General features: G+C 55.9%; 2 protein-coding genes and 1 long non-coding RNA gene across 3 annotated transcripts in view; 1 reads left to right on the top strand and 2 right to left on the bottom strand.

The window, feature by feature from the left end:
* Positions 1–5,906, bottom strand: part of PDK2 (pyruvate dehydrogenase kinase 2) — a 116,281-nt gene extending 110,375 nt beyond the window's left edge. The window contains exon 1 of the mRNA XM_077852810.1: positions 5,902–5,906. The gene's annotated coding sequence lies outside the window, so the exon portion shown is untranslated. The remainder of the gene's footprint in view (positions 1–5,901) is intronic.
* LOC144286406 (uncharacterized) lies at positions 775–15,666 on the top strand. Its single transcript, XR_013354481.1, has 3 exons — positions 775–951; positions 3,221–3,332; positions 15,273–15,666. It is a non-coding gene; the product is annotated as an uncharacterized LOC144286406 (long non-coding RNA).
* Positions 2,590–8,799, bottom strand: DLX4 (distal-less homeobox 4). Its single transcript, XM_077852815.1, has 3 exons — positions 7,907–8,799; positions 4,247–4,443; positions 2,590–3,822 (listed from the first exon to the last, which is right to left on the bottom strand). Exons 1-3 carry the CDS (start codon positions 8,160–8,162, stop codon positions 3,577–3,579), a joined length of 699 nt encoding a protein of 232 aa, XP_077708941.1. The 5' UTR covers positions 8,163–8,799; the 3' UTR covers positions 2,590–3,576.
* Positions 15,667–23,805: the final 8,139 nt, after the last annotated feature.

The raw sequence follows: 23,805 nt of genomic DNA on the forward strand, positions 1-23,805 counted from the left end.
GCCCTGCTTTCAAGTGGTGGTGACAAGGAATTGAGACACCTAGGTGGCTCAGTGGTTAAGTGCCTGCCTTCACGCCCCGGGGCATGATCCCAGGGTCCCACATCAGGCTCCCTGCATGGAGCCTGCTTCTCTCTCTGCTTGTGTCTCTGCCTCTCTGTCTTTCATGATTAAATAAATAAAATCTTAAAAAACAAACAAACAAGGAATGCATGTAGGTCTCAGAGCCTGTTCCTCCTCCCTACCCTGAAGTGGGGGCGGTGGCAGAGAGGTGAGAGGTGAGAGGTGAATGGATGGCAGTGGCAGTATGAACTCACCCTGGCCGTGACCCCTACTCCCCAATAATCACACCACAGTCATAAATGCCATTTGTGAAGCGCGTACTATGTTCCAGGCACCATGTCAAGCATGTTACAAGCACTATCTCACCTCATCATCACAGCTACACTGCAAGGCTGGTCCTATTAGCATTCCCAACTTAGTGTGGAGGAAAACCAGGTTCAGAGAGGGGTTAGGTAACTCGCCAAAAGTCACACAGCAGAGCTGGACTCTGGAGGCTCAAACCACTATTCTTTTTTTTTTTTTTTTTTTTTTTTTTTTAAATTTTTATTTATTTATGATAGTCACAGAGAGAGAGAGAGGCAGAGACACAGGCAGAGGGAGAAGCAGGCTCCATGCACCGGGAGCCCGACGTGGGATTCGATCCCGGGTCTCCAGGATCGCGCCCTGGGCCAAAGGCAGGCGCCAAACCGCTGCGCCACCCAGGGATCCCTCAAACCACTATTCTTAACCACTCAGTTTGGCCCCCTGCTTCGTTATTGACCCAATTTTCCCAGAGGAGAGTCTTCATGGGAAACCACCATGAAGCTTCTATAGCTCAGAGGGCTTGAGGGAGGTGAATGGGGCACACCCCCCTGGGCCTTCAAGCCCATCCCCACCCAGGAGCCCAGGGAGGTAAGGCCAACTCCCAAGTGGAAAGGACTCCCTCGTTTCCCCTGGAAAGGTCAGGTGGATGGTGGTAGGGAAGGGGGGCAGCTGGCCTCTGGCTGGGAGAGTAATTACACTCCTTCTGCTACTTAACTTTACAACCTGGGCTGTTGTTTTAACGATGCGACTCGTGTTGGGCTGTCCAATTAATCTCGCCTTTGGAGGCTTTCCGAGATGGGGCGGTAGATCTTATCTTGGATCTGTGGAAAGAGGAGTGCAACCTGCAGTGGGAGGAACAGCCTCCCTGAGGGCCTGTGGCCTCAGAGAAGACCCAGGGGAGGGACCCGGGGCTGGGGCCTGTGAGCCTGCAGAGCTGTGGGTTAGGGGCACGGGGAGCCTGGGAGGAAGAAGGGGCGGTTGCCTTCTTGGCACCATCATTCCTCAGTTCTCTGATCTTGGCTTCACGCACTCCTTGTATTTTGCCATCTTCAGGATAACCCTCCTGGTGTGTTCTAGTGAGTGGTGGTGACCACTGACGCTGGAGGGGCCTAGGAGGGGCTGATTGCAGGCCTCCTGGGGCAGGAGTTCCACTGACTTTTGTACCCCCTCTACCCTACAGAGACTCCAACTTGGGCCTCTCTCTGGCCAGAGGAGTTGGCTCAGAGTGCCTAGGTGGGCTTTTCTTTTAGATTTTATTTATTTATTCATTAGAGACACACAGAGAGAGAGGCAGAGACACAGGCAAAGGGAGAAGCAGGCTCCATGCAGGGACCCCGACAGGGGACTCGTGGGACTCCATCCCAGGTCTCCAGGATCACGTGGGTGGGCTTTTCTAATGCAAGCAGCACGCCGTTGGACTAGGTTTAGGCAGTAAAGGGGAAGACTCGGACCTTTCTGCCTAGAATTGGAGGCCCCTCCCCCAATCCCTCGGGCTGGGCTGGATTCCCTGAATCATTCACAGCCCTGTTCTCGGTCACCTCTCTGCCACTGGGTGCTGTGTGTGTGATGGGGGTGTGGAGGCCACAAATCTACTGTGGGGTCCAGGCTTAGGTAGAGCCCCTGACCATGCCAGCACTACTTTCTTTAACCTGGCACTTACCACACAAGGGGCTGGTTATTTTGTCTGGCTCCCCTGTGCCTCAGCCACCTGGGATAACCAGCCATCCTGGTTATCTCCAGGATCCAACACAGAGCAGAAGCTTCACACTTGTTTGTTGGATGGAGGAGAAGTCCAGCTCTTTCTGAGATTTTCTTCTCCTCCCCCTCCCCCTTGGTGGGCTGGGGACTCTTCTGCCCACGGAGCACACTGGGAGGACTGGACTGGCTCAGTGGGCTTATCCTCTCTCCAGGTGAATGGGGACTGAGACAGAGCCCAGAGGACTCCTGTCCCTGGCTCCCTCCAGAACTGGGCCAGGACAGAATTTGCAGGTGAGGACCACTCAGACTTTGCAGTATCAGCATCTTTCAGTTTCACACTGGAGTGTATGAAAATGATCATTAGAACATTCCAGAACTACAACCAAGGAGCTAGTTAGTGGAAGAGGCAAAACTGACATCCAGTCCTTTAGCTTGGTGCTGGAAGAGTCAGATGGGAGACAAGAGGGCGATGAGCAACCAATCCCCACCCCTAGAAGTCAGAAAACAAACATACTTCACAGCCAGGGCCCAGGTTTTTGTACAGATTTAATCTCTGAAAGCTCACAGTGTGGGGAACACTAAATGGATTATAAATAGGAGCAGTTCCTTTGGACAGAGGCAGCTGTGAGAAGCTGAACTGCCAGCCCACCCTCCCTAAGGGGTGTCTCTACTTACACTCATCCAGAGAGTCAGTTGTCCCCCATTCTCCCCAAAATGTTACCCTACTGGGTTCACAAGAGGGTGTGCATATGGGGTTGTTAGGTACTAAGGGTTGGGAAAGGAGAGGACAGGCTCTTAATAAATACCCGTTGAATTATAAAGATAATTGGATCTGTTATCTACCAAAACTGAATAGACATGAGAAAAAGGCTTTTTTTTTAGAAGAGCAAAAATTACCCATAGATCCACAAACTCCACCTTTTCAGCATCTCTTCTAGCTCACAAGATGGTGAGGAGGTGTATCAGTCACGGGGGTCACGTGCCCACCTCCAGGAAAAATCGGTGGGGGAGGGGAGAGACCTGATGGTGCTCAGCATGAAGACTCTGGATGTCCACTTCGCTTCTGCTTTTGCTCCTAACAGGGTTGGGCGAGGCCCAAGGCACACGGAGAGGAACAAATACTCAAGTGTTTCTCTTTTTTTTTTTTTTTTGCCTCCAGGCAGTGGTAGACTGCAGTCCAAAGAAGCGTTGGGAAGACTAAGGGTCCTGGGAGGAGTCTGAGCTTCAGCCAGTGACTCTCCCTCCAGAGCCTCTGATCAGCTGGAAGGAAGGTGTCCAGTCCACAGTATTGGTGGGGGGCGGTGCTTCAGACCAAAGTTCTTGATTAGGTAGGGTGTTTGGGTTACAAGGCAAGGGAGACAGGACTCCTCCCCATCCTTGTCCTTCTCCAACTCCTCTTGCTCTTGAGAAAACATCTGGAGCTGGTTTCCTCCCGGACCAGAAAGGGTGCAGGTGTTCTGGGTCTTGGGTTTTGTGGAGGACAGGGGTTCCCCCCTGACCCACCCTTCCCGGGACTCACATCATCTGAGGAGGAGCCAGGACATCTGGGGAGTGATGCTGGTACCAGGCTCCAAAGCTGTTGCCGTAGCCACCACTGGTGGGCAGAGCCCCTGCCTTGGGCAGATCCCAGAGGGATGGAAGGGGTGGGGAGCAGGGAGATAAGGATGGGGGTCTCCCAGGGAAGTCCCCTTCCTGTCCTCCAGAGTTCTGCTTCAGGAGCTTCTTGTATTTGGAACGTTTATTTTGAAACCAGATCTTTACCTTTGGGGAGAAAAGGGAAAAGAAGGGAAGATGAGGAGGAGTATGTGTGTGTGAGGCGGTGAGCCAGGGAAACGGACCTAACTGCAGCTGTGGTGGGTGGGTGCAGTCCTGGGAGTCCAGCAGAGATTGGGGACAATGCTGCAGTCCTCCAGAGTCCTTGAAGTGGCGGGAGTCCTGCCCCTGAGCTCTATCCAGTTCTCCCGGTCTGGGTGCCCTCCTCTACCTGCATCTGCCCCTCCCCACAACACATTTTAACACAGTCCCCCAACACTTACTGAGGGCGGGCTCTTAACACACCTGGAGAACCGAGACAACGGGCTAGGAGACCCCTGGGGGCTTCCCGCCCCCTCCCGGGGGAGGGGACTGAGTTCCCAGAGGACATTTCTGGAGCAGGCCAGCTGCAGGAAGGTTGGACCCGCCTCACCTGGGTCTGGGTGAGGCCGAGCTGCGCGGCCAGCTGGGCCCTCTCGGGCAGCGCCAGGTACTGCGTGTGCTGGAAACGCTGGTTCAGGTGCTGCAGCTGCAGGCTCGAGTAGATAGTCCTCGGCTTGCGGAGCTTCTTGGTCGGGGCCTGCGGGCGCTGCTCCGAGGGCTCCGGGGACAACGGCGGCTTCTCCGAGTCTGGGGGGCAAGCACCGGGCGGTTCGTGCGGGAAGGTGAGAGGGCCGGACGCGCAGCTTCAGGAGCTCATTTGCATGTCGTTTACATGAAGGCCTCGGGTGGGCCGGCAGCTCAGGTGCGGGGCTCGGCCCGCTCTACCTTCCGCTCCACGCCCCCTTCTGACCCCATGGCCCCCTGTGCGCCAGGTGGCACAAGAAGCGGTTCTTGCCCTCAGGGAACTCCCACTCTTACGGGTCCTGTGACCCTAGGAAGAGAGCGCCAAGGGCTGAAGCTAGGGTACAGGTGGCGCCAGGGGCGGGAGGTCAGAGTTCAGGCGGGTGCGGTGGCGCCAGTTTGGGGTGGGGCGGGGCCCGAAAGGCTCGGTAGAGGACTGGGCTGAGGCCTGGAGCTGAAGGGGGCAGGGCATTCCAGGCGGAGGGAACTCCAGAGCAAGGCTCAGAGGCCCGAGACAGTGTTTGCGTGGCAGCCTCCCGGCTCAGAGAGGAGGGGTGGGTCAGAGGGGCCCGGCCAAGCGGGCCTTGAAAGCCGGGATGAGCACCGGCCCGTCCCCACCACCACTCCCAGCATCGGAGTGCGGAAAGGGCCCCCAGGGTTTGCCATCCCCTATTGCAGGGCGCAGCCCCTCTCCCGAGGCACACCCTACAGGGAATGTGACCAGCTCTGCCCTCCCCCAAGGCCAGCTGGGGGGACCCTATAAGCCAGGTGGGACTGAGGCGGCCCCCTCCTGCATCCTGCCACACTCACAGAGGGGTAACCGCTCGCGGGAAGGTGGTCCGGGTTCGGAAAGCGCACAGCGCCGGGCAGCGCAGGCCGTAGGGCCGCCCCAGGATCGTGCTGCCTTGCGGTCTGGTCACCTCTTGTCCCCAGGCCCAGCCACTCTAGGAATCTCAATGGGGGAACAGTGGCCCTAGAATGCGGCTGGTGCAGGGCGAAGGGTCCTCCTTTTCCAGTCGGAGCAGCCCCAACCTGTACCAGTGGGTGGGGACACCCCGGGATCATTCCATTCGTGTGATAGAGCTGGGAGGACCAAGTGGCCGAAACGCCTCGGGGCTTCGGGCCACATCTGCAGCTTTCCACGCAGGTCTGCCGGGCTGTCCCAGCCGAGACTGCTCTGGGCTCTGGTGCCCAGACGCAGCTGGCGTCCGCCAGCTTCCCGCACCCTCACCCTGCCCCTCCCTCCGGTCGTGCTCCCCCAGACGTGTGGTTCTCCGCCCTGGGCCCGGACGCGGTGACCAGTTGCCTTCACCTCCCCCGCATCCCTCCCCGGTAGCCCCGGGCGCTGCTGACTTCTCAGATCCACCCCCCTCGACCCCCACCTCGGCCAATTCCCAGAAAAACCGTTGGGTTTCCGCTCCCGCCCGCGCCTGTCCGGCCTCCCCTGCGTCGACCCTAGCGCTCGCAGCCCCAGGCTGGCCGCCCAGCGACCGACCACCCGCGCTTGTCCGGCTGCGTGGTGCGCGCGGCTCGGGTGGGGACGCCGCACCCGGGAGGCAGCCGCGGCTACTGAACTCCCCCAGCCCTGGGCGCCCTAACTCTCCCGGGGACGCCCCTCCGAGTTCCCTCCTCGACAGCCGCCTTTCTCCACACACCCTGCGGCAAGTCGCGAAGGGATATGCCCTGGTCGCGGTTATGCAGCCCGGAGGCCTCCCTCCAGGAGCCACCGCCGCGCACCCGCGGGCTCCGAGGGGTGGTGGCACAGCTCACTCGGAGCCAAACCTCTCAGAGGCAGGAGTGGACATGGAATGGGGGCGAAAAGGAGGACTCAAGCCCTCTCTCAACTCCCAATCATTCAATCTACAAGGGGCAAATCCACCAGTTTCAGGAGAAAAGTGCTAACCATCTAGACTAAGAACATGTATGGTTTTCGTTGGATCCGGGGAAATTCTGTAAAGAAAAGAAACTCTCCACTCTTCCGTCCTTAGACCCAGCAGAGGGAAGGCTAGGAGTGTGGAGAATGGGAATGAAAATACTGACCCTATAAATAGTTCTCTGAAGGACAAAGCTATCTTATGACCACCCCTAGACACACATGTACACACAAATGTCCCATATACTAAAGGGGAGAGTCTAAGGGATTCCACCATTTGTAGGAACTAGATCATTTGTATAAAAACAAAAACAAAAACAAACAAACAAATACACACAAACCTCCTCTCCCAACCACTCCTCCTCTAAAGAGGACAGACCCAGAAGCTTGGGAGAGGCAGCTCCAGTTCTGGCACAGAAGGCAGTTAACTTTGGGGGCTCTGAGGAAATTCCCTAAAATCCTCTTTTCTGGCCTCAGGCAGTGAAGATCAATTTGCAAGGGCCAAGTGCCTGCAAAACAGGCACACACACCCTTTCTTTGGGCCTCAGTTTGGCCATCTATACATCAAGGAGGTTGAGTTCCCAAATCTTTGGGGTCACTTTTGGCTCTGATGGTTTGTGAGCTCATATGTTGGAGTAAGAGAGAGATGTCTTGGTCCAGGCCGACTCTCCTGAAGGCACCCCGTGGATGTGCATCCTTGGAGGAGCCTGTGCTAAAGACAATTGTGGGGGCAATTAGTGGGGGCAGGGAAGGCAGGAGATGTGAGGTCTAATCTGCAGCTAGTACAGATGGGTATGTATAGTGTGTCAGGCACTCTGCCCAGACCAGGCCCAGGCCCAGGCCCAGGAAGACGGCCTGGCTCCTTGGCCTCTTTGAGGCCTTCCAGTGAGCACTTTCTCAGGGGCTCAGAGTTGCTCCAGACAACCATAACTGGGGCCTATGGCCTCCCTCCACAAAGCCAAGGGGTGGATATGCCCAGAATGGCCTGCTCCTTCAGCAGCAAGGCTAGGGTAGTCAGGACCTGCTAGAGACTACCTGACCCACCTGTGACTACTTGCTTAGAACAATGAGTGGTGGGGTCCTAACCCGAGATTTTGCCAGGCCAGCTTCCTCTCTGTCAGGCACATTCAGGCCCTGGCCAAGGGCAAGGGGTAGAGGCCCCCCAAAGTCCCCACTTCCACTGTCCCCCAGCTGGGACCTAACTTCATTTGTCTGTCTTTGGCTTGGGCGCTGCTTTCTAAGACATGACAAAGGCAGAGGGGCGACTTGGGGAAGGGAAGGAGAGTACGACGTAAAGAATCCTGGGGCAGGGGCTAGACACCCGCACCCACATCTGGATTGTTTCAGTTTTCCGTTACCCCTAGGTACACACAACCCCGCTGCTCCAGGGGGTGGGGTAGGGAGCCCTGCTGCCCGGCTTCGCACAACTGCAAATCGAAACCAGGTCGGTCTTGAAAGGAGACCTAGATCAACTCGCCCCCGCCCCTCCCCCCTGTCTCCCGCCCCATCCCTTCGCCCTCCCCCCACCCCCAGATCCTGTGGAATCTGAGTAAGGTCTGAATCCCGCTAGCTGCGCCCAACCAGGCGAGGGCGAAGTTTAGGGACGCACAGGATCAGGACCCCAGAGGTGAGAAGAGCCGCGGCGGCCGGACTTACCTGCCTTGGGCTCCTGCTGAGAGGGCGCCGCCGGTTGCTGGCAGGGCAGGTAGGAGTCTCCCGGGGTCGCCGGCGCAGTGTAGGAGTAGGGCAGGAGGTGGCCATAAGGCCCAGAGTAGGGCAAATCGGAGGCAACTGCGTTTGCGGGGGACAGGCCAAGCGGGTAGGTAGCCACTACCGATGGGACAGGGGCGATGTCCCGGAAGATGGCTTTGGAGGCGTCCCGGCCTGGGAGGGGGCAGGGCAAAGAGGTCATTGCGGCCGGGGCCGGGGCCGAAGGGCCTAGGCCATGGCCCGGCACGTAGTCCGCTCCCTCCGCCAACTCTCTCTTTCCCGAGCCTCGGGCGTGGGGACCGGAGGAGCCCCCCAGCCAGCCTCCCGCACACTTAAAATTGCCCGGAAAGTGTCTCTCTGCGCCTCTTCCAGCGGAGAGCGCGCGCCTGAGAAAGGGGTTCCGAAGGGGTGCCCCCCAGGGCTTTACCCCTCCCCCCTAAATCCATGGGGCCCCCCTCGCCTCGCTCTTGGGTTCGGTTCCCGGGACTGACGCGGGCACCGCCCACCCAGACACCGCGGATTGGCTGCCGCGCACGGTGACCTCACGGGGGCTGGAGCCGGGGCCCGCCCCCCGGGGCAGCCCGCGGTAGGGACCTTCAGAAGCGAGAGGCCGGAGGGGCGGTGCGCACGCTCGGGGCCCAGCTACGCCGGGGGCTTCTCCGGCAGGGGCGCTGGGGTGTCAGGGCGATGGGAGCAGTCTGGGAACCCGGGTCTCAGCGGCAGAAACGCGAGGGAGCCGGCGGGGCTGGGACAGCCCAGGGAGGGCAGCAGGGCCGTGGCGAGGCGCGGCGGCTGCAGGGGAGGCGGGGTGCGGTGTGGGGGCCCCGGGCACCGGCAGGCGCGCTCCCCAGCTGTCGGGGAGCTGCGCGGGGCTTCTCGTCCCGCCGCCGTCGCCTCGCGGGGGAATCGAGCCCGGCCGCCCGCGCGGGCAGCTTACTCAGCAGGTCGGAATGCGTCGCTGCAGAGCGCCTGCCGTTTGTTGGTAAACAGACGCCGGGTCGGGGAAGGTGCCGGCCGGCCTCGCACGCGCGCGGCGCACACGCCCCCGCGGGGCGCCCCGGGCCTGACTCGCCGCGACCTCCGCCGCCGCGCCGCGCCCCCGCCCCGCCCCCCCACCCACCCCCCGCTTCCGCTTCCGGCGGGGGCCCCGCTGCGGCTCCCGCAGGCCCCCGAGGCCGCTGGCGGGACCCGCCGTCCGGCTTTGCCCCGCGCGACCCCACCCGGCCTTTCCCGGCGCCGCCGCGCGAGGCAGGAGTCTTGCAGGAACCGGGACACAATCCGCGAGTAGGAGGCGAGTCCGGTTTGATGACTCCCTCCGAGGGCGCAGGAAACACGGCGGCCTGGCTGGGTGGCCCTGTCTGTTTTCCAGGCTGTGCGGGACCTGCCTCTAAACTTTAGTACCCGAGGCCTCGACGAGCAGGTGTCCGCGTAGACGAGTATCTGTGGCCACAGGTACACAACTACACAAGACCCCATTCAAACACAACAAATATACAGACAGAGGCGTCTGCACCGATGTTCACATTAGCATCCCAGCATGAACAGAAAGGTCCATTAATGGATCTGCAAATACGGAATATAGGCTGTGATGTAAAGCATACCTAGATACCCAAAGATAAATAGCACAGGCCCTGAAAAAAAAAAAAAGCAGGATACTTGTCTCTTAGGCAGGCGCATACCTATAACAAGGCAAACTGCCCGTGTACACACTCAAAAACACACGACATCCGAGCACATAAACATCTAGGCATGTGTATCCACCCTCTGAGTGGTAACTGTCCACACACGTGTAAGTTGCTTCATGGTAGGGGGAGAGACAGCTACACCCCTAAACCCACCAGTCCTCACAGATTTCCAGCATACCCACATACACACCTTTGAGTATGCAACTTGGATGAGCATATTCATGCTTGTACACACATATTTGTTGCTGTTATCAGGACTCAGAGTGAAGGCAGCAGTCTTAGAATTGGAGAGTAGGAGAAGACAAAGATCAAGACAAAGAGGGAGACTTAGAAGAGGAAGAGAAAGCACTGGAGGGTCACCAGGTTCAGAGAGGCAGAAAGATCAAAGGAGTGTTCAGGGTGGCTGATTCCCCCCAGTCAGGTGTCCCCAGGGGCAGATGAGTGAATTGGCTTCAAACTGGACTCTCCTCTGGAATGGATAGAGATGAGTTTTTCCCAGAAAGCACTTGGCTCTGAGCTCTCCCCTTGAAGCCTTGGAGACTCCTCTTTGGGGGGTGGCTGGAGAACCTATTCTCTCCCATCCAACAAGGTATGCAGGGTTTGCTCTGCGGAGAAATGCTCCTTTCACATGGGACCACTTTCTCCTTTCTTTTTTTTTTTTTTTAAAGATTTTATTTATTTATTCGTGAGAGACACAGAGAGACAGAGGCAGAGACACAGGCAGAGGGAGAAGCAGGCTCCATGCAGGGAGCCCGACGTGAGACTCGATCCGGGACTCCAGGATTACGCCCTGGGCCTAAGGCAGGCTCTCAACTGCTGAGCCCCCCAGGCGTCCCATGAGCCACCCAGGCATCCCCACTTTCCCCTTTCTTACCCAACTCTAGCCACCCTGTGGCTGACCATGCCAGCCTCGAGCTGGGGCTCTGAACTTACAAGGATATATCCTTCCAAACCTTTCTGTCTGCCATCATCACTTTCTTCTGGAAGGAGGCAGCTACACAACAGGGCTGTGGTGTGTTCCAAAGATGGCTTCTCAGGGCACAACAAAGGAAGAGAATTCTCTCTGGAGTGGAGTTGGCTGTCAGGGAAGGTTATATACTAAGGGGGTACTTTTGAGGTCAAACTGAAAGAATGAGCAGAAGGACACTTTGTCCTGTGGTCAAGTACCCAGATTCTCTTCTGTGCTGGAACTAGAAAAAAATAAAAATAAAAAGGGCAAGGGTGGGTTTTCTGGCAGGCCTCTGTAGCAGTTGACTTTGGGCATCCTCCAAAGCCAGGAGACACATAATGAAAGCTTCTCCTAAACTCTCACGGGGCTTCCCTGAACTCCCCAAAGAGGAGTCTCCCCTTCTCCTGAAGCTCTATACAACGGTAGGACACAACATTCAAGTCCTTCGCATCTTCACAAAAAGCTCATGAAGTAAGCACTATTCTGATCCTCAGTTGGCGAATGAGGAAGCGTGTCCTTTCATCCATATCTACCTCTTTAGGGCTTCTTTTTTCCACAGGCTGGAGGGTGTGGGGCTGGGGCACTTGTTGAAGAAATCCTGTGGTCTCTTTGGAGCAGATTCTTCACGGACAGGTCACCTCCAGCAGGTATCACAGCCCACCAGTGGGGGCGGGGGCAGGGAAGGTGGAAGGGGCCAGGATGGGGGCTAGAAGAGTTGTGTTTGAGAAAGGTGTCTTTGAGAAGAGGGGAGAGGGCAGGCTGGAGAAGCCTGTGGCCTGGGTTTCCAGCCCAGCTCACCAGCTCACTGGCTGTGGTAGCCTCCGTTGGCCATTGCCCATCTCTGAGACTTGTTTTATCCAGAAAGGGTAACTTGAGGGAGCTGCATTTAACACATTTGAGCCTTTGTCATTTGGTCTAGAATGAACTGTAGAAATAGAAACCCCCAAACACCATAAAACCAAGAAAAAGGGGGAGGAGGAAGGCACGCAGGCAAAACAAAACGGACTCTCTCCTGCCCTCCCAATACCTCAGCCTCTGGCTTGTCCTAAAAATCAGGAGTGTCTCTCTCTGCTCTTTCTCACGCAGATCCTGTCCATTAGCCAAAGGGGCCCGCCTGGAGAGCCCCAGCACCGGAGTGAGGGCCCGGGAAACGATCCAGGGTTCAGAGTGGGGGCACGGTGTCCCCCACGTCAAGAGCCAGCCAAGGGTGGGCGACCACCTGATAGATCTACAGGGTACATGGTGGTTTGCAGGCTTTTTTTGGTTCCCCGGGAAAACGCAATCCCACCCGATCCCGCCCGGTAACGTTTCTGTACGCAGAATAAATACCCTCAGCGGTGGGACCAATCCCTGCTTGAGGGACTGTCCCCGAAGCAGGGAAACTCCATCCGAACTAGTGCTCCTCCCCGGTGGCTCATATGCTTGTATCCAACACCCCAAACACACGGTGGGTGCGCAGGGCTTGCATGGACCTGCTCAGGGGAATAGAGGTTCCACTGGACCCCAGTTCCTAGCCCTGGGCGGCCAGTGCCAAATTATCGGCGCCCTTGGCCCTCCATCGTACCCACCATCTCCAAACGAAATCTTCGTTGTCTCTTGTCTACTCTCAGCAGAATTTAAGTCTGAATTGAGGGCTTTCGTAATATCTCGGTTTGGGGGAAACTTTGTGAATAATTTGACTCGGCAGGGCGGTGGGGGGTGAGAATTCCTCCCTCTGCTCCACCGTGTGTGCAGTGGTAAAGCCCCCACCTTTGGCAGGGCCCGGGGAAGGAACATTTCGTAGAGACCTGCGCACCTTGCCACACGCTCCGATTTGACTGGTCTTGAATTTTTAAAAGGTGATTTTTAAAAAATTATTTTAAATATTAAAAAAATTTTTATAGTCTTTATTTAAAAATAATCTCCAGGGGATCCTTGGGTGGCTCAGTGGTTTAGTGCTGCCTTCGGCCCGGGGCGTGATCCTGGAGTCCCGGATCCGGTCTGGCGTCTGGCTCCCTGCGTGGAGCCTGCTTCTCTCTCTCTCTCTCTCTCTCTCTTTCTCTGTCTCTCATGAATAAATAAATAAAATCTTAAAAAAATAATCTCCATACCCAACTTGGGGCTTGAACTCACAATCATGAGATCAACAGTCGTTGGCTCCCTCGACTGAGGCAACCAGGCGCCTCTTGTCTCGAAATTTTGAATGATTGTGTCTCTTTTCTTCTCTCTGATTGATCAGTTCCTGAGCGAGCGCCGGCGCTAGCGGGACTGCAAGCTGCTGACTGAGGTCACCGCCAGTCTGGCCGCGCACTTAGGTTTGCGTTCACCTGCAGCCTCCCGGGAGAACTTTCTCTATGATTGACCTTGCTCCACCCCCACCCCACACCCCCCACCCCGCCACACACCCCCAGTATCATTTTCCAGATAACTCTGGAGAAGCAACCAGAGGAAGGGGAGAGGGCCGGTTTCAGGGTCTGTGCCCCCTCGAGATTGGGAAGTGCTCGGCTAGCAGGATTCACGAGTCTTCTGCTCGGTCCCCAAGCCACACTCCCTCCGGGTCCTCTTTGCTTTTCTTTCCAATGCCAGCCTCCGCTCCAGGAACAGTCTTCTCTTTGGGGATTGACCGGGACGTTTAAATGACAGGCACGTATGTATGAAGTCACCAAACTATGTTAAAACAAACAAAACTCTTGGACATCCCACAACACCCCAACCCCGCAAAAGAAAACAGTTAACAAAAACCGGGGCGGAAAAAAAAAAAACTGGGGCGTTCTGGAAGGTGCGTTGGGGGCGCCGCCCTGCGCAGCGAGGGGGCCCAGCGGCTGGATCTGGGCGCGCGGGGGCCGGAGGCGGCGAGGTGGGGGCGCGGGGGGCCCCAGAGTTCTGACCCGCTGCCCCAGCTCGAGACCCGGCGGGCCTGGGGGAGGAGCCCGCGCCGAGCCGGGCGGACCGACCGCGGGACGCGGCGCCCGATGCCGGGAACGCGGAGAGCCCGCGGGAGGCCCCGAGGCCAACCCGGCTGCAACGAACTCGCCGCGCCCCGAACGAAGGCGGCTCCGCCGAGTTCCGCAGTTTTCCAGACCCGGGCCCGGGAACTCGGGCGTCCCGCCGAGGTCGCCCTCGCTCGGTCCCGGTCGGGGGGCGGGGGGAGGCGGCGGTAGGACCGGGCGGGAGTGGGGAAGTACATCCAGCCGGCACCGCGGAGCGGGTGTGCACAGGCCCCCGCGACGTACCGCAGACCCCCTGCACCCACCGCACACACACACATAATCCCAGAACCCAGCAGCTGCGGCCCTCACTCCACAGGCGATCACACAACACCTGCCGCATTCACAAGCCGTGTCACACATACACAAAACACCCAGCACACGCCCCCACACAGGTACACACGTACACACGCTACACTCGCCTGTGACTCCCTCTATACCGTGGAGATCTGTGGGGGTGGGTCACTGGTTTCACTTTCTCCCTTACCAGACCCTTTGGAGGTCCAGACTGCTTTTCTTTCATAAGAAAAGGGTAGGTTCAGTCCCTAAGTCCTAGTCTGGGATTCGAGGTCAGGGAGAAAGGGGTATCCTTATGTCTGCTGGGCTGGGCTTAGGAGAATGAGAGGAATATTGCCTTAGGGAATAGAGTGGGATGGCGACATGGGCCACGGTACCTGCACCCCCATACCTACCCCCCAAAAGGAGAAAAATAATCACAAGTACAAAAAAAAAAAAAAATCCCACATCCTTTCGCTCTGGGATTCATTGCCCTGAGCTGCCCTTGTCAGACCTGGTGTGGGGGCAGGGTAGGCAGGGGGAGGATATGGGGGGAGGGTGAGAGGCAATTGGGTCCCACCCCACTCTTCTCAGTTCTTCCAAACCCTCCCCCACTGGGCTCAGCTTTGGTGGGTGAGGGCACTAAGCCAGCAGTAGGGGCCCAGCCCCCTCCAGGCTGTTTAAGGAGGGGGGGGTGGCTCAAACACCCCTACCCACCAGCATTTACCTATTGTGGTCAGTTACCCTCATTAATTCCCTTTAGAAAAGGGTCACATGGTGGAAGTTCATCCACTGCTGCCTGGAGAAGGCTGGCGGAGGAGAAAGTGGGCAGAGAAGGGGAAAGGGTTTGTGCTTGGGAAGTTGTGGGGGCTGTGCACTGGTCCTGGTCTCCCAGGGGAACCCAGCTTACATGTTTCCAGCTTCTCAGACCAGATTGCCCATCTCTCCCCTAAAGACCCTTCTCAGTTTATGAGCTAACCCATACCTGTCCCATCTCAGCCTTGGCTGAGGGACAAGCTCTCCCCAGCCCAAATTCTGGGTAGGTAGAATGTGCCCCAGAACTAGCAGGGAGGGGGAAGCTCAGCCCCACACCCCAACTGCCAGCCAGCCCAATGAGGCACTGGCTGCCTCAGTTTCTGTCCACAGGAAAGCCTGGGAGAGGGCCACGCACGTAGTGGTTCTCTGGCTGTCTGAAGCACAAGAGGATCCTGATAGAGGTGCTCTTCTTGGAAACACCTCCGAGGAACCTTCTGGAGCCTGCATAATGGGAACAATAGTGATCTGAGGACACGTATCTTGGGTTAACACAATAATGACAATATAGATGACACTTGTTAAGTGTTTTCTGTGTTCCAGGCACCATGTTAAGCCCTTACATGCATCATTTCGTTTATCACACTTATGAGGTAAGTATCCATATTATCTCCCCTTTACAGATAAGGAAACTGAGGCACAGAAAGAATAACTTGCCTAAAAGCTGAAATTGAGGGATCCCTGGGTGGCTCAGCGGTTTAGCTCCTGCCTTCGGCCCAGGGCGTAATCCTGGGGACCCAGGATGGAGTCCCAACATCGGGCTTCCTGCATGGAGCCTACTTCTCCCTCTGCCTGTGTCTCTGCCTCTCTCTTTCTTTGTGTGTGTCTCTCATAAATAAATAAATAAATACAATCTTAAAAAAAAAAAAAAGCTGAAATTGGAATGCTGGCCATCTTGTCCTCTTAACTATCATGGAGTTGTCTTACCTGGTGAAGTTCTACTCATTAAGGGCAGGAGGAAGGGCTGGGAGGGAGAAGGGACCCCAGGAGAGGAAAGCCCTCTATGGAAGGGTGGTAGGAGGAGTAATAATATCAATGATGGCTGATATTTATTGTGTGCTTGTGCACAATGCTTCCTGTGCATTTCCTCATTGAAATCTACATACAACCCTGTAAGGGAGTCCTGTTATTATCACCCATTTCACAGATGAGGAGACTGAGGCATAGAAAAGGTGTGTGCAGGGTCTACACCCACCTGGTTAGAAGGGAAAAATGGGAGGAAGGAAGTGAGAGTCAGGAGGTTCTGCACTGTGGAGGGCCTCAGACACCAACCAGGAGCTTAGGATGAGGCCATGGGTAATGGGGAGGACCAGGCTGGGAGCTGAGAGGCTTCCCTGGAGCATCTCGGTACTAACATGTGCTGGGAAGGGGAGAGTCAGGTGTCAGCCCAGTTAGGAGGCTGTTGCAGGGGTGTGTTGGCTCAGCGGTTAAGCAGCTGCCTTCGGCTCAGGTCATGATCCTGGAGTCCTGGGATCGAGTCCCAAATCTGGCTCCCTGCATGGAGCTGGCTTCTCCCTCTGCCTGTGTTTCTGCCTCTCTCTCTGTGTGTCTCTCATGAATAAATAAATAAAATCTTAAAAAAAAAAAAAGGTGGCTGTTGCAAATAAGGTTGGTGAAAAGGAAGGAAAGTGTCAGAGGTCGGGCTAGAGAGAAACTTTCCTGGGCCTGGTGACTGTACCACAGGAGGACGGAGGCAAGAATGACTCTGAAGTTCCTGGCCTGGGCAACCAGAAGAGGGTGGGCAAGAAGGGATGTGTTTGGTCCAGAGATTTAGGCATTTGATGGGTGGTTGGACCATGCACCCAAATTCTAGGTCTAGATGCTCCAGCAGGCAGCCAGCTACTTTGCTTTCTGTCCTTTGCCCCTGCACAGGTGTCTTTCCCCAGGGCCCAGCCAGGGTGCACAGGTGAAGCTTGCATATATGCAGATGTATGCAAATGAAAACAACCCAGGCTGGGCCTGGCGCCAAAAGCCAAGGGAGGAGGAGGGCCGCCGCCGGAGCCCTGACTCACCCTCTGACATGCCGCCTGGAATGCCACCTCCCCAGCTGGGCTTCCTCCAACTCGGGGAACTTGCTCCTGGAATCACCCTGAAGCTCAGGCCCAGATCGCAAGCCCAAAGGACCTGGGGGCGCTGAGGCTGGGGACTTTCTAAATCAGAGTAAGACTTTATTCTTAGCTCTCCTTGCAAAACTGTGTGCAAATGGGGTGGGAAGACTACCTAAGTAATATGGCATTTATAAGTGTACGAGGCACATGGCATTCCTTAAAGTATTTTCACAGGTATGACTTCACTGGGGGCTCTTAGTAACTTGTGAAGTGGGTGGTTTATGAGTTCCATTTTGCAGATAAAGTTACTGAGGCTCATGTCACGAAATGTTTGCTGGGGAAAGCCTGTCTCGTATGTACAGAGCTGGATATCCAATCCAGGCCCTCTGACTCCATGTTCATTGTACGGCGCTATGCTTTGGTGGTGGATTGAGGGGAAGGGAAGCTAATTCTCAAGTCTGGGGAATTCCTACCCCTCAGGTGTCTAGATATTCATGGCAAAGATGCCTCTAAGCCTCTTGGTCCTCAAGAACTTCAGCGAGTATGGGAACTCTTGTCTCTAGACCTGAGACCATACCCCTTCCAGCTCCCTAAGACTCACTGCAGGTCAATACTCTCTTTTTAAGTACCTACTAAGCACAGGATCTCTGTGCAGGACACTGTGGGGGGTTGGCCTAGGTCCCACCCAACAGTGAATTTAGCAATTTATGTGTATGAAAATTGTGAGAAAAAATATACAGGGGTGCCTGGGTGGCTCAGTAGGTTAAGGGTCTGCTTTCAGCTCATGTTGTGATCTCAGGTTCCTGGGATCAAGCCCATGGCTCTCTGCTCAACAGGGAATCTGCTTCTCCCTCCGCCTCTGCCCCTCCTCCTGCTCATGTGATCCCCCCCTCAAATAAATAAATAAAATCTTTTTAAAAATATATAAAAAAGAGTGAATTCTCTCTCTCTCACATACACACACACACACACACACACACGCACATGCACACACACAAATAGAGAGAGAGAAAAAGGAAATGGTTAAAAACTAGGTACCAGGTCAAGAAGTAGGACCCAGCCAGCTCCCCAGGACCTCCTGAATGACCCTCCTGGATCATAAGCCTCTTCTCCGTGGTGCCCCAGCTTTTGTGTTCATCACCTCCCTGCTTTTCCTTACAGTTTTGTCACCTGTGTGTACTTTCTCTTATCTATTGATGAATTTTACATGAATAGAATCATACTGTACTTAGGATTCTTGCTTCCCTTTTTAGACAGCTTATAGATTCTAAGACAACCTCCCCGATCTCCTCATCCCAGACTGTAACCACACTCCCGCTTCCCTGGAGCATGTGTTTAGCCCTCTGTGGGTGGTTTTGCCACATGAGGGCAAGGATGGGTCCCACCTCAGGGAACACAGTGTCTAGCACAGGGCCGGGTGTATAAGTACACAAGCGAGGAATGAATGAATGAGGATGAGTGGAATGGTGTACCTGTGTTTGCATTTATGAGAAATCCCAGGGGCAGGGGGCTTATAGGAGGCCATAGGGTGACAGTCATGAGATAGGCTCCTACCAAAGGGCCTCTTCTCCCTCCCTACCCTCCCGCTGCCCTGCAGGGGTGAGAGGCTGTAGCATAGCCCATATCCTGGCCTTCTCCACGGCCCAACCAGGTACCATGCAAAGCATATTAGCTTGGGAGCCCAGAAGACCTAAATGCTAATCCCACCCCCACATCTTACTGACTTGAGCAGATAAAACTTCCCTGTGCCACCTTAGTTTTCTCATCTGTGAAATGGACATCATAAGAAGCCCATTCTCACAGGATTGTGAAGATTTAGTGAATTACTCTAAGTGACTGGCATATAGTAGGTGTCTTCAGTTGTTTGCTTCCCTTCTTTCTCTTGGTTCCTTTGACTCACCCACAGGGAATATGCCTGTCTCCATCACTTAATCTACCTGAAGGGTACGAGGGCCAACCTGATTAAAAGGCTATTATTCCCAGAGGACTTGGTGATGGCTGGAGGAGGTGTCAGAACAGAAATCTGCAGGGCAGACAATCTGCCTTCCTCAGCACCTCATCCCTCCCTGCGGCCCAAATACCAACGACGTGTTCAGGGCAGCCTTCATTCTCTAGCTAATCCCGAAGCCACTCTGAGCTCTCTTCCTAAGTACGGGGATGCTTTGGAGGGTCCGTCTCCCTCGGCAGTGTGTGGAATACTTTCACACTGGGGATCTCAGCTAATCCTCACCACCTGGTCAGGTGGGGCAAGTATGGCTGTCCCCATTTCACAGATGAAGAAACCAATGCTCAGAGCAGCTCAGCACCTTGCCCAACATTGCACAACCAGTGAGGGGCAGAGCTGGCATTGGATCCCCAGCTTCTGGACTCTGAGGTTCTGTTTTTTTCCAAAGCATCCCAACTGTCTCTGGATGGGTGAAGGAGGAGACAGGGAGACAGGGACAGAGCTGTTAGCAACTGGCTGTTGCATGGCCTGATAGGGCCTCTGGCCTGGTGTGGGAGGGTGATCTGAGTGAAGCCCTGGCCTCTGCAGGGGACAGGGGAGTACAGCGACAGGAGTCAAGACTGGGAGAGAATTAGGGCAGCAGGGTGAGAATTTTCTGTGGAGTAATTATTTCACATCTTGTTTTCTCTGTTGGAATAAGGCATTCTAGGGGGTAGGTCTGCTTCTCTTGGAGAATCCTCCACTGTGCATGTACAGCTGGCCCTCATGAAGAGTTTGGGAGTCTCCATCACTGGAGGCATTCAAGCAGAAGTGGAGAGACACTCTAAGATGTGGCTGAGACCCTGAGCTTAGGGACAGATGGCAGTTTGCTGCTGGGACACTTGGCTTAGAGTTGCAGAGCCTCATTTTTCTCATCTGTAAAGTGGAGTTAATAATACCTACCAAATAAAATTGTTGTGAGAATCCAATGACGTACTGTATGTGACTAGCAGAGTGCCCAGCACATGGAAAGCTCATAATGTGGCTTTTTTATGATGTATGTGGTTGAGGGGCTCTATCATGGGCTAGGGAAATGGGGTAGGTGCTCACTAATGTCTCTCCAATTCTAACAGCATATGATTCTATCCCATAAGCATCAGGAAAGGAGCTAAGTAGAAACCAGGAAGCAGGTTGACTCAATGGAGGAAACTGTTCCAAATAAACAGAACCCCCATTCAGAGTCCCTAGGGATTTGAGACTGACCCATGGACTTTTCCTACCATGCCCTGCCTGTGCCCATCTTAGGCAAGTCCCAAGGTCTTGGGTTGGGACCTGGTCCTTAGAGAGCCTGGACATCATTAGCCCTGAACGGGGTACCAAGAGTCCCCAGACAGCCTGGTCCACCCTAGAAGTCTAGCTTCGGCCAAGAACAGGGCCCAAATGTTCTGATTTGGCCGGCACCTGCCCTAACCACAAGCCCTTCACCAGCCCAAGCCTCTAAACCAGCCAGATGACGTGGCACCTCCTGGAGGGTGGTGGTAGCTCCTGCATGCCAGGCACCCGGGCTAGGAGGAGCCCTCAGGAGCCCCTGGAGCAGCCGTTGGCTCACTTTCAAAGTTCTGTCATCCTTCTTACAGCTAGATGCACCTCTGAGATCCCCAGAGCCAGGGGGTCTACAATTCTGGGATGAAGAAGGTCTGGAGTGGGCCTGGAAAGCTGCATATTAATAAGCACCCCCTGTGAGAAACTGATTTGGCCCAGCGCCCTTAACCCGCCCTCTCTCCCGGGAAGCTGAGCCTGAGAGGGGATGTGACTGGCCCAAGATGACATGCCAGAGCTGGATGCAAGCCCGGCTCTCCGGACCCTGGTACAGGATGTTTTCCAACCCAGCTATTCATCAAGGCTCACTCCCCGAGAGCCGTGGAGGAGGAGCTCACACAGGAGTCTTTCCTGAGCATCCCTCAGGGCCCCCTTTTAGAGGCGGTGTCAGTTACGTGAGCCCTGGTCACCCTCCCAGAAATGGCCACTGCCCAGTGAGACTGGAGCATCTCTAACTCACTGGAGGCCTCTGCAAAGTCAGGGTGTAGGAGCAAGTCGGTGTTGGGGGCTAGATCCTTGGAGGGTCACACACAGCCACCTCGCTGGCAGAAAACTGTGGTCTGATTTGAGAAGAGCCTCTGTGTCCACCAGCACCTAGCACAGCAGCTGGCACATGGGCCCGCACAATGGCATGTTCAATAAATTGGACAGTGATTAATGTCGATTGGGCTCGATCATCTCCAAGGCTGCCTGCCCCTCTGCTCCGGGGCAGGAGGTATGGGGGAGACAGCAAAGCCTGGAGAATGCTAAACAGTGGGCACTCGGAGCAGACGGTGGCCAGGGAAGGGCAGCCAGGAGCGGGGAGAGGGTTAAGCTGGCAGCCGCGCATCAGACACCCCCACATCGCCCCTGCGGACTGGCTCCCAGCAGATCTCAGCCCCAGAGGCTCCATGGACAGACCGGGTCTTAGCGACAGTGTGGGTCATGTGGGCATGTTGCCTTTGTGACTGTGAGCACGTGACTAGTGTGTAACTGAGATTGTGTGCCTGTGACTCTTGCGTGTGGCTTGGGTGTGGCCCTGGGCCTTGTGAGGGAGCTGTGTGGTTGGGGGCTGCATGTGACCGTCCGTGTGGCTGTGTTTGTGTGACTATGTGCAGAGAAATGGGCGTTGGCCTTGTGATGTTCTGTGTGGCTCTCGGAGACTGGTTTTGAGAGCGGCCGGGTGTTGGGTGTGTGCATGTGGCTGTCTGCGTGGCTGTGTGTTGCTCTGCGTGACCTGCGTGCACCTCTGGGTGGAGACAGCTGCCGTGGAGGTGTGTGCTTGCGTGGGACTCTGCAGCGCTGTCTCCGGGTGTGCCCGCCCATCTGTGTGGTTGTGTGCACGGGTGCCACTGCCTGGTGGGCCACTGCTGTGTGTTGCGTGTTGTGTGTGCAGCTAGCTGAGGGGCCCTCAACTGTGTGTGTCACTGTGTGTCCCTCAGGGACTCAGCTGTGTCACCATGTGACTGTGACTGTATGTGAGACAGCATGCCCCTCAAACCACCTTCCCTGGGTGGCTTTGATGTGGTTGAGCTTCTAGGGGCCATAAGGACGCCTGCCTCACTTGTGAGGACTTCAAAAGATGGCTGTCCTCTCTGCCCAGTGGGGGAAAACCCATTTCCCCCTCACCCTTACCCTCTCCTCCTGGTGGCCTGGAGGACAGGCCTGTTTGTTTTCCTATTTTTACTGCTTCGGATGAGTTCATGGCCGCAACTGACTCACCACTCTTTCCGAGAGACTTGGGGAAGGAAACAGGGGTTGCTTAGTTGGGGCCTCTGCCTACGAGCCCCGGGGGCTTTCAGAGCAGGGCCAAGGAAGACATCTGGGTCCAGGGCAGGCTGTGTGAGCACCTCCAGCCTGGAAGGTCAACGAGCCTTCTGTAGAGGTCATTGTCTGGTCCATGCCTCCTATCCCAAACAAGGCCTCCCTCCTTCTGTAAGGTTTCTCCCTCCCCTTAGCGGCCAGGTCGGTTGAAAAGCAAGCTGGAGCTTTGGGAGGAGACATCTCACCCAGACCCGTGTCCCTACAGGTAATTGGCGCAGTAGCAAGGATGTCCTTACTCAGCAACACTGTTTGGGCGCCCCCTATGGGCAGAGGCTGCCGCAGCTGCAGGAAGTGGGGCTTCAGGATGGAGACCTGGGCAGTTTGGTGGGAGAGACACAGTGGAGGCCCGAGGACACAGCAGTCTTAGTGAGGAGTCAGAAGCTCCCATGCACAAGCTCTGAGACAAAGTACAAAGTACAAACTATCATTCCCTGGGCTGGAAGAAGAGTCATGTTCTCAGTCTGAAGACGGATCAGAGAAGGCTTCTGGAAGGGGCTTTAGGGACTCAGGGGCAAGTCTGCAAGCCGGGAGTGAGTAGACATCTGGGAGGGTCTGGGATGGAGCAAATACAGGAGACAAGGGGAGGTGGGAGACCGAGATGGCATAGTCCTCGTATGGGGGTGATAGGAAGGGCTTGGGCTAGACTCTTGTCCATGTGGCAGAGGAACTCAGCCTAAACAGTCTGTGGACAGGAAATCCCCTCTGGTATCTACCCTGCATCCCTCCAGCTGCAGACAGTACACAGCTACCCGTGTCTGGCTGTCCGGGAGGGAGCTCGAGGCTGGGGACCACCCCTTTCCCCTGCACTCTCCTGGCAAGCCCACACCCCACCTTCACTCCCAGCCTGCTTACCCAGACTGTAGGCCCCCACATCCTCTCTGAAAATCACCCTGCCATACTCTTACCATAGCCGAGGCCATGAAAACTTTCCTCCACTGCTGCCCCCCTCGCCCACTGCCATGGAGGCTCCTTCCACTCCTGGAACTGGCTAATTCACCAGAGCCCACCTCTCCACCCACCTGGCCCTGGTGCGAAACTCCCCCACTTCAGAATTAGGGGTTTTTGGGCCATCCTCCTGGAGGAATTGAGAAAGAACCTCTGACTAAGGAAGCCAGGCTCTGGGGAAATTGCTGGGCAAGGCATTTAGCCTCAGTTTCTCCATCTGCAAAATGGGGCTGACAGCGCCTGCCCCGCTGGGTTCCCAGAGCGGGTGGGGAATGCTCCAGTGAGCTCATGGGTGTGAAGGTCCTAGTGAGCCATAAATAGTCTCGTGTCCGTGGGAGGGAAGGAGGGAAGCTGTTATTCCAGCTGGGCCTGGCTGCCCGAATGGAGGGCTTGGCTAGTGGGGGGCTGGAGAAACTGCGAGGGTCTCCGTGCCAAGTGCTGACAACTGGAGAATTCAAGACTGGCACCCTAATGAGAGCTGGGGACCAGCAAGGCTCTGCGGAGCCACACCAGGGACACGTGCTGGGGTGACAGCAGCAAAGTCTGTGACATAAGGACTTTGGGTCAGTCACTTGGACAAGTGACTGTGACTGAAGAAAACGCTTTTGGGAAGATGGGTGAGAAACCTAAGGTCACCAGTGACATCACTCTTAGCCTCACTTGACATCCCTGCCTCTGCAGGCAGCAGGTGGAGGGACCATCTTCTCTGCTCCTCTGTCCCTGAGCCCCAGGGACAGGAGGCTGAGCGTGTTAGCTGGCATGGACTCAGGGGATTCGCCGTGGCACTTTCTGGTCAGGAAAATTCTGGAACTACAACCACTTCCCCAGGAAGGTCTT

The sequence above is a fragment of the Canis aureus genome, chromosome 16 (genome assembly GCF_053574225.1).
Source record: "Canis aureus isolate CA01 chromosome 16, VMU_Caureus_v.1.0, whole genome shotgun sequence".
NCBI classification, from domain to species: Eukaryota; Metazoa; Chordata; class Mammalia; order Carnivora; family Canidae; genus Canis; species Canis aureus.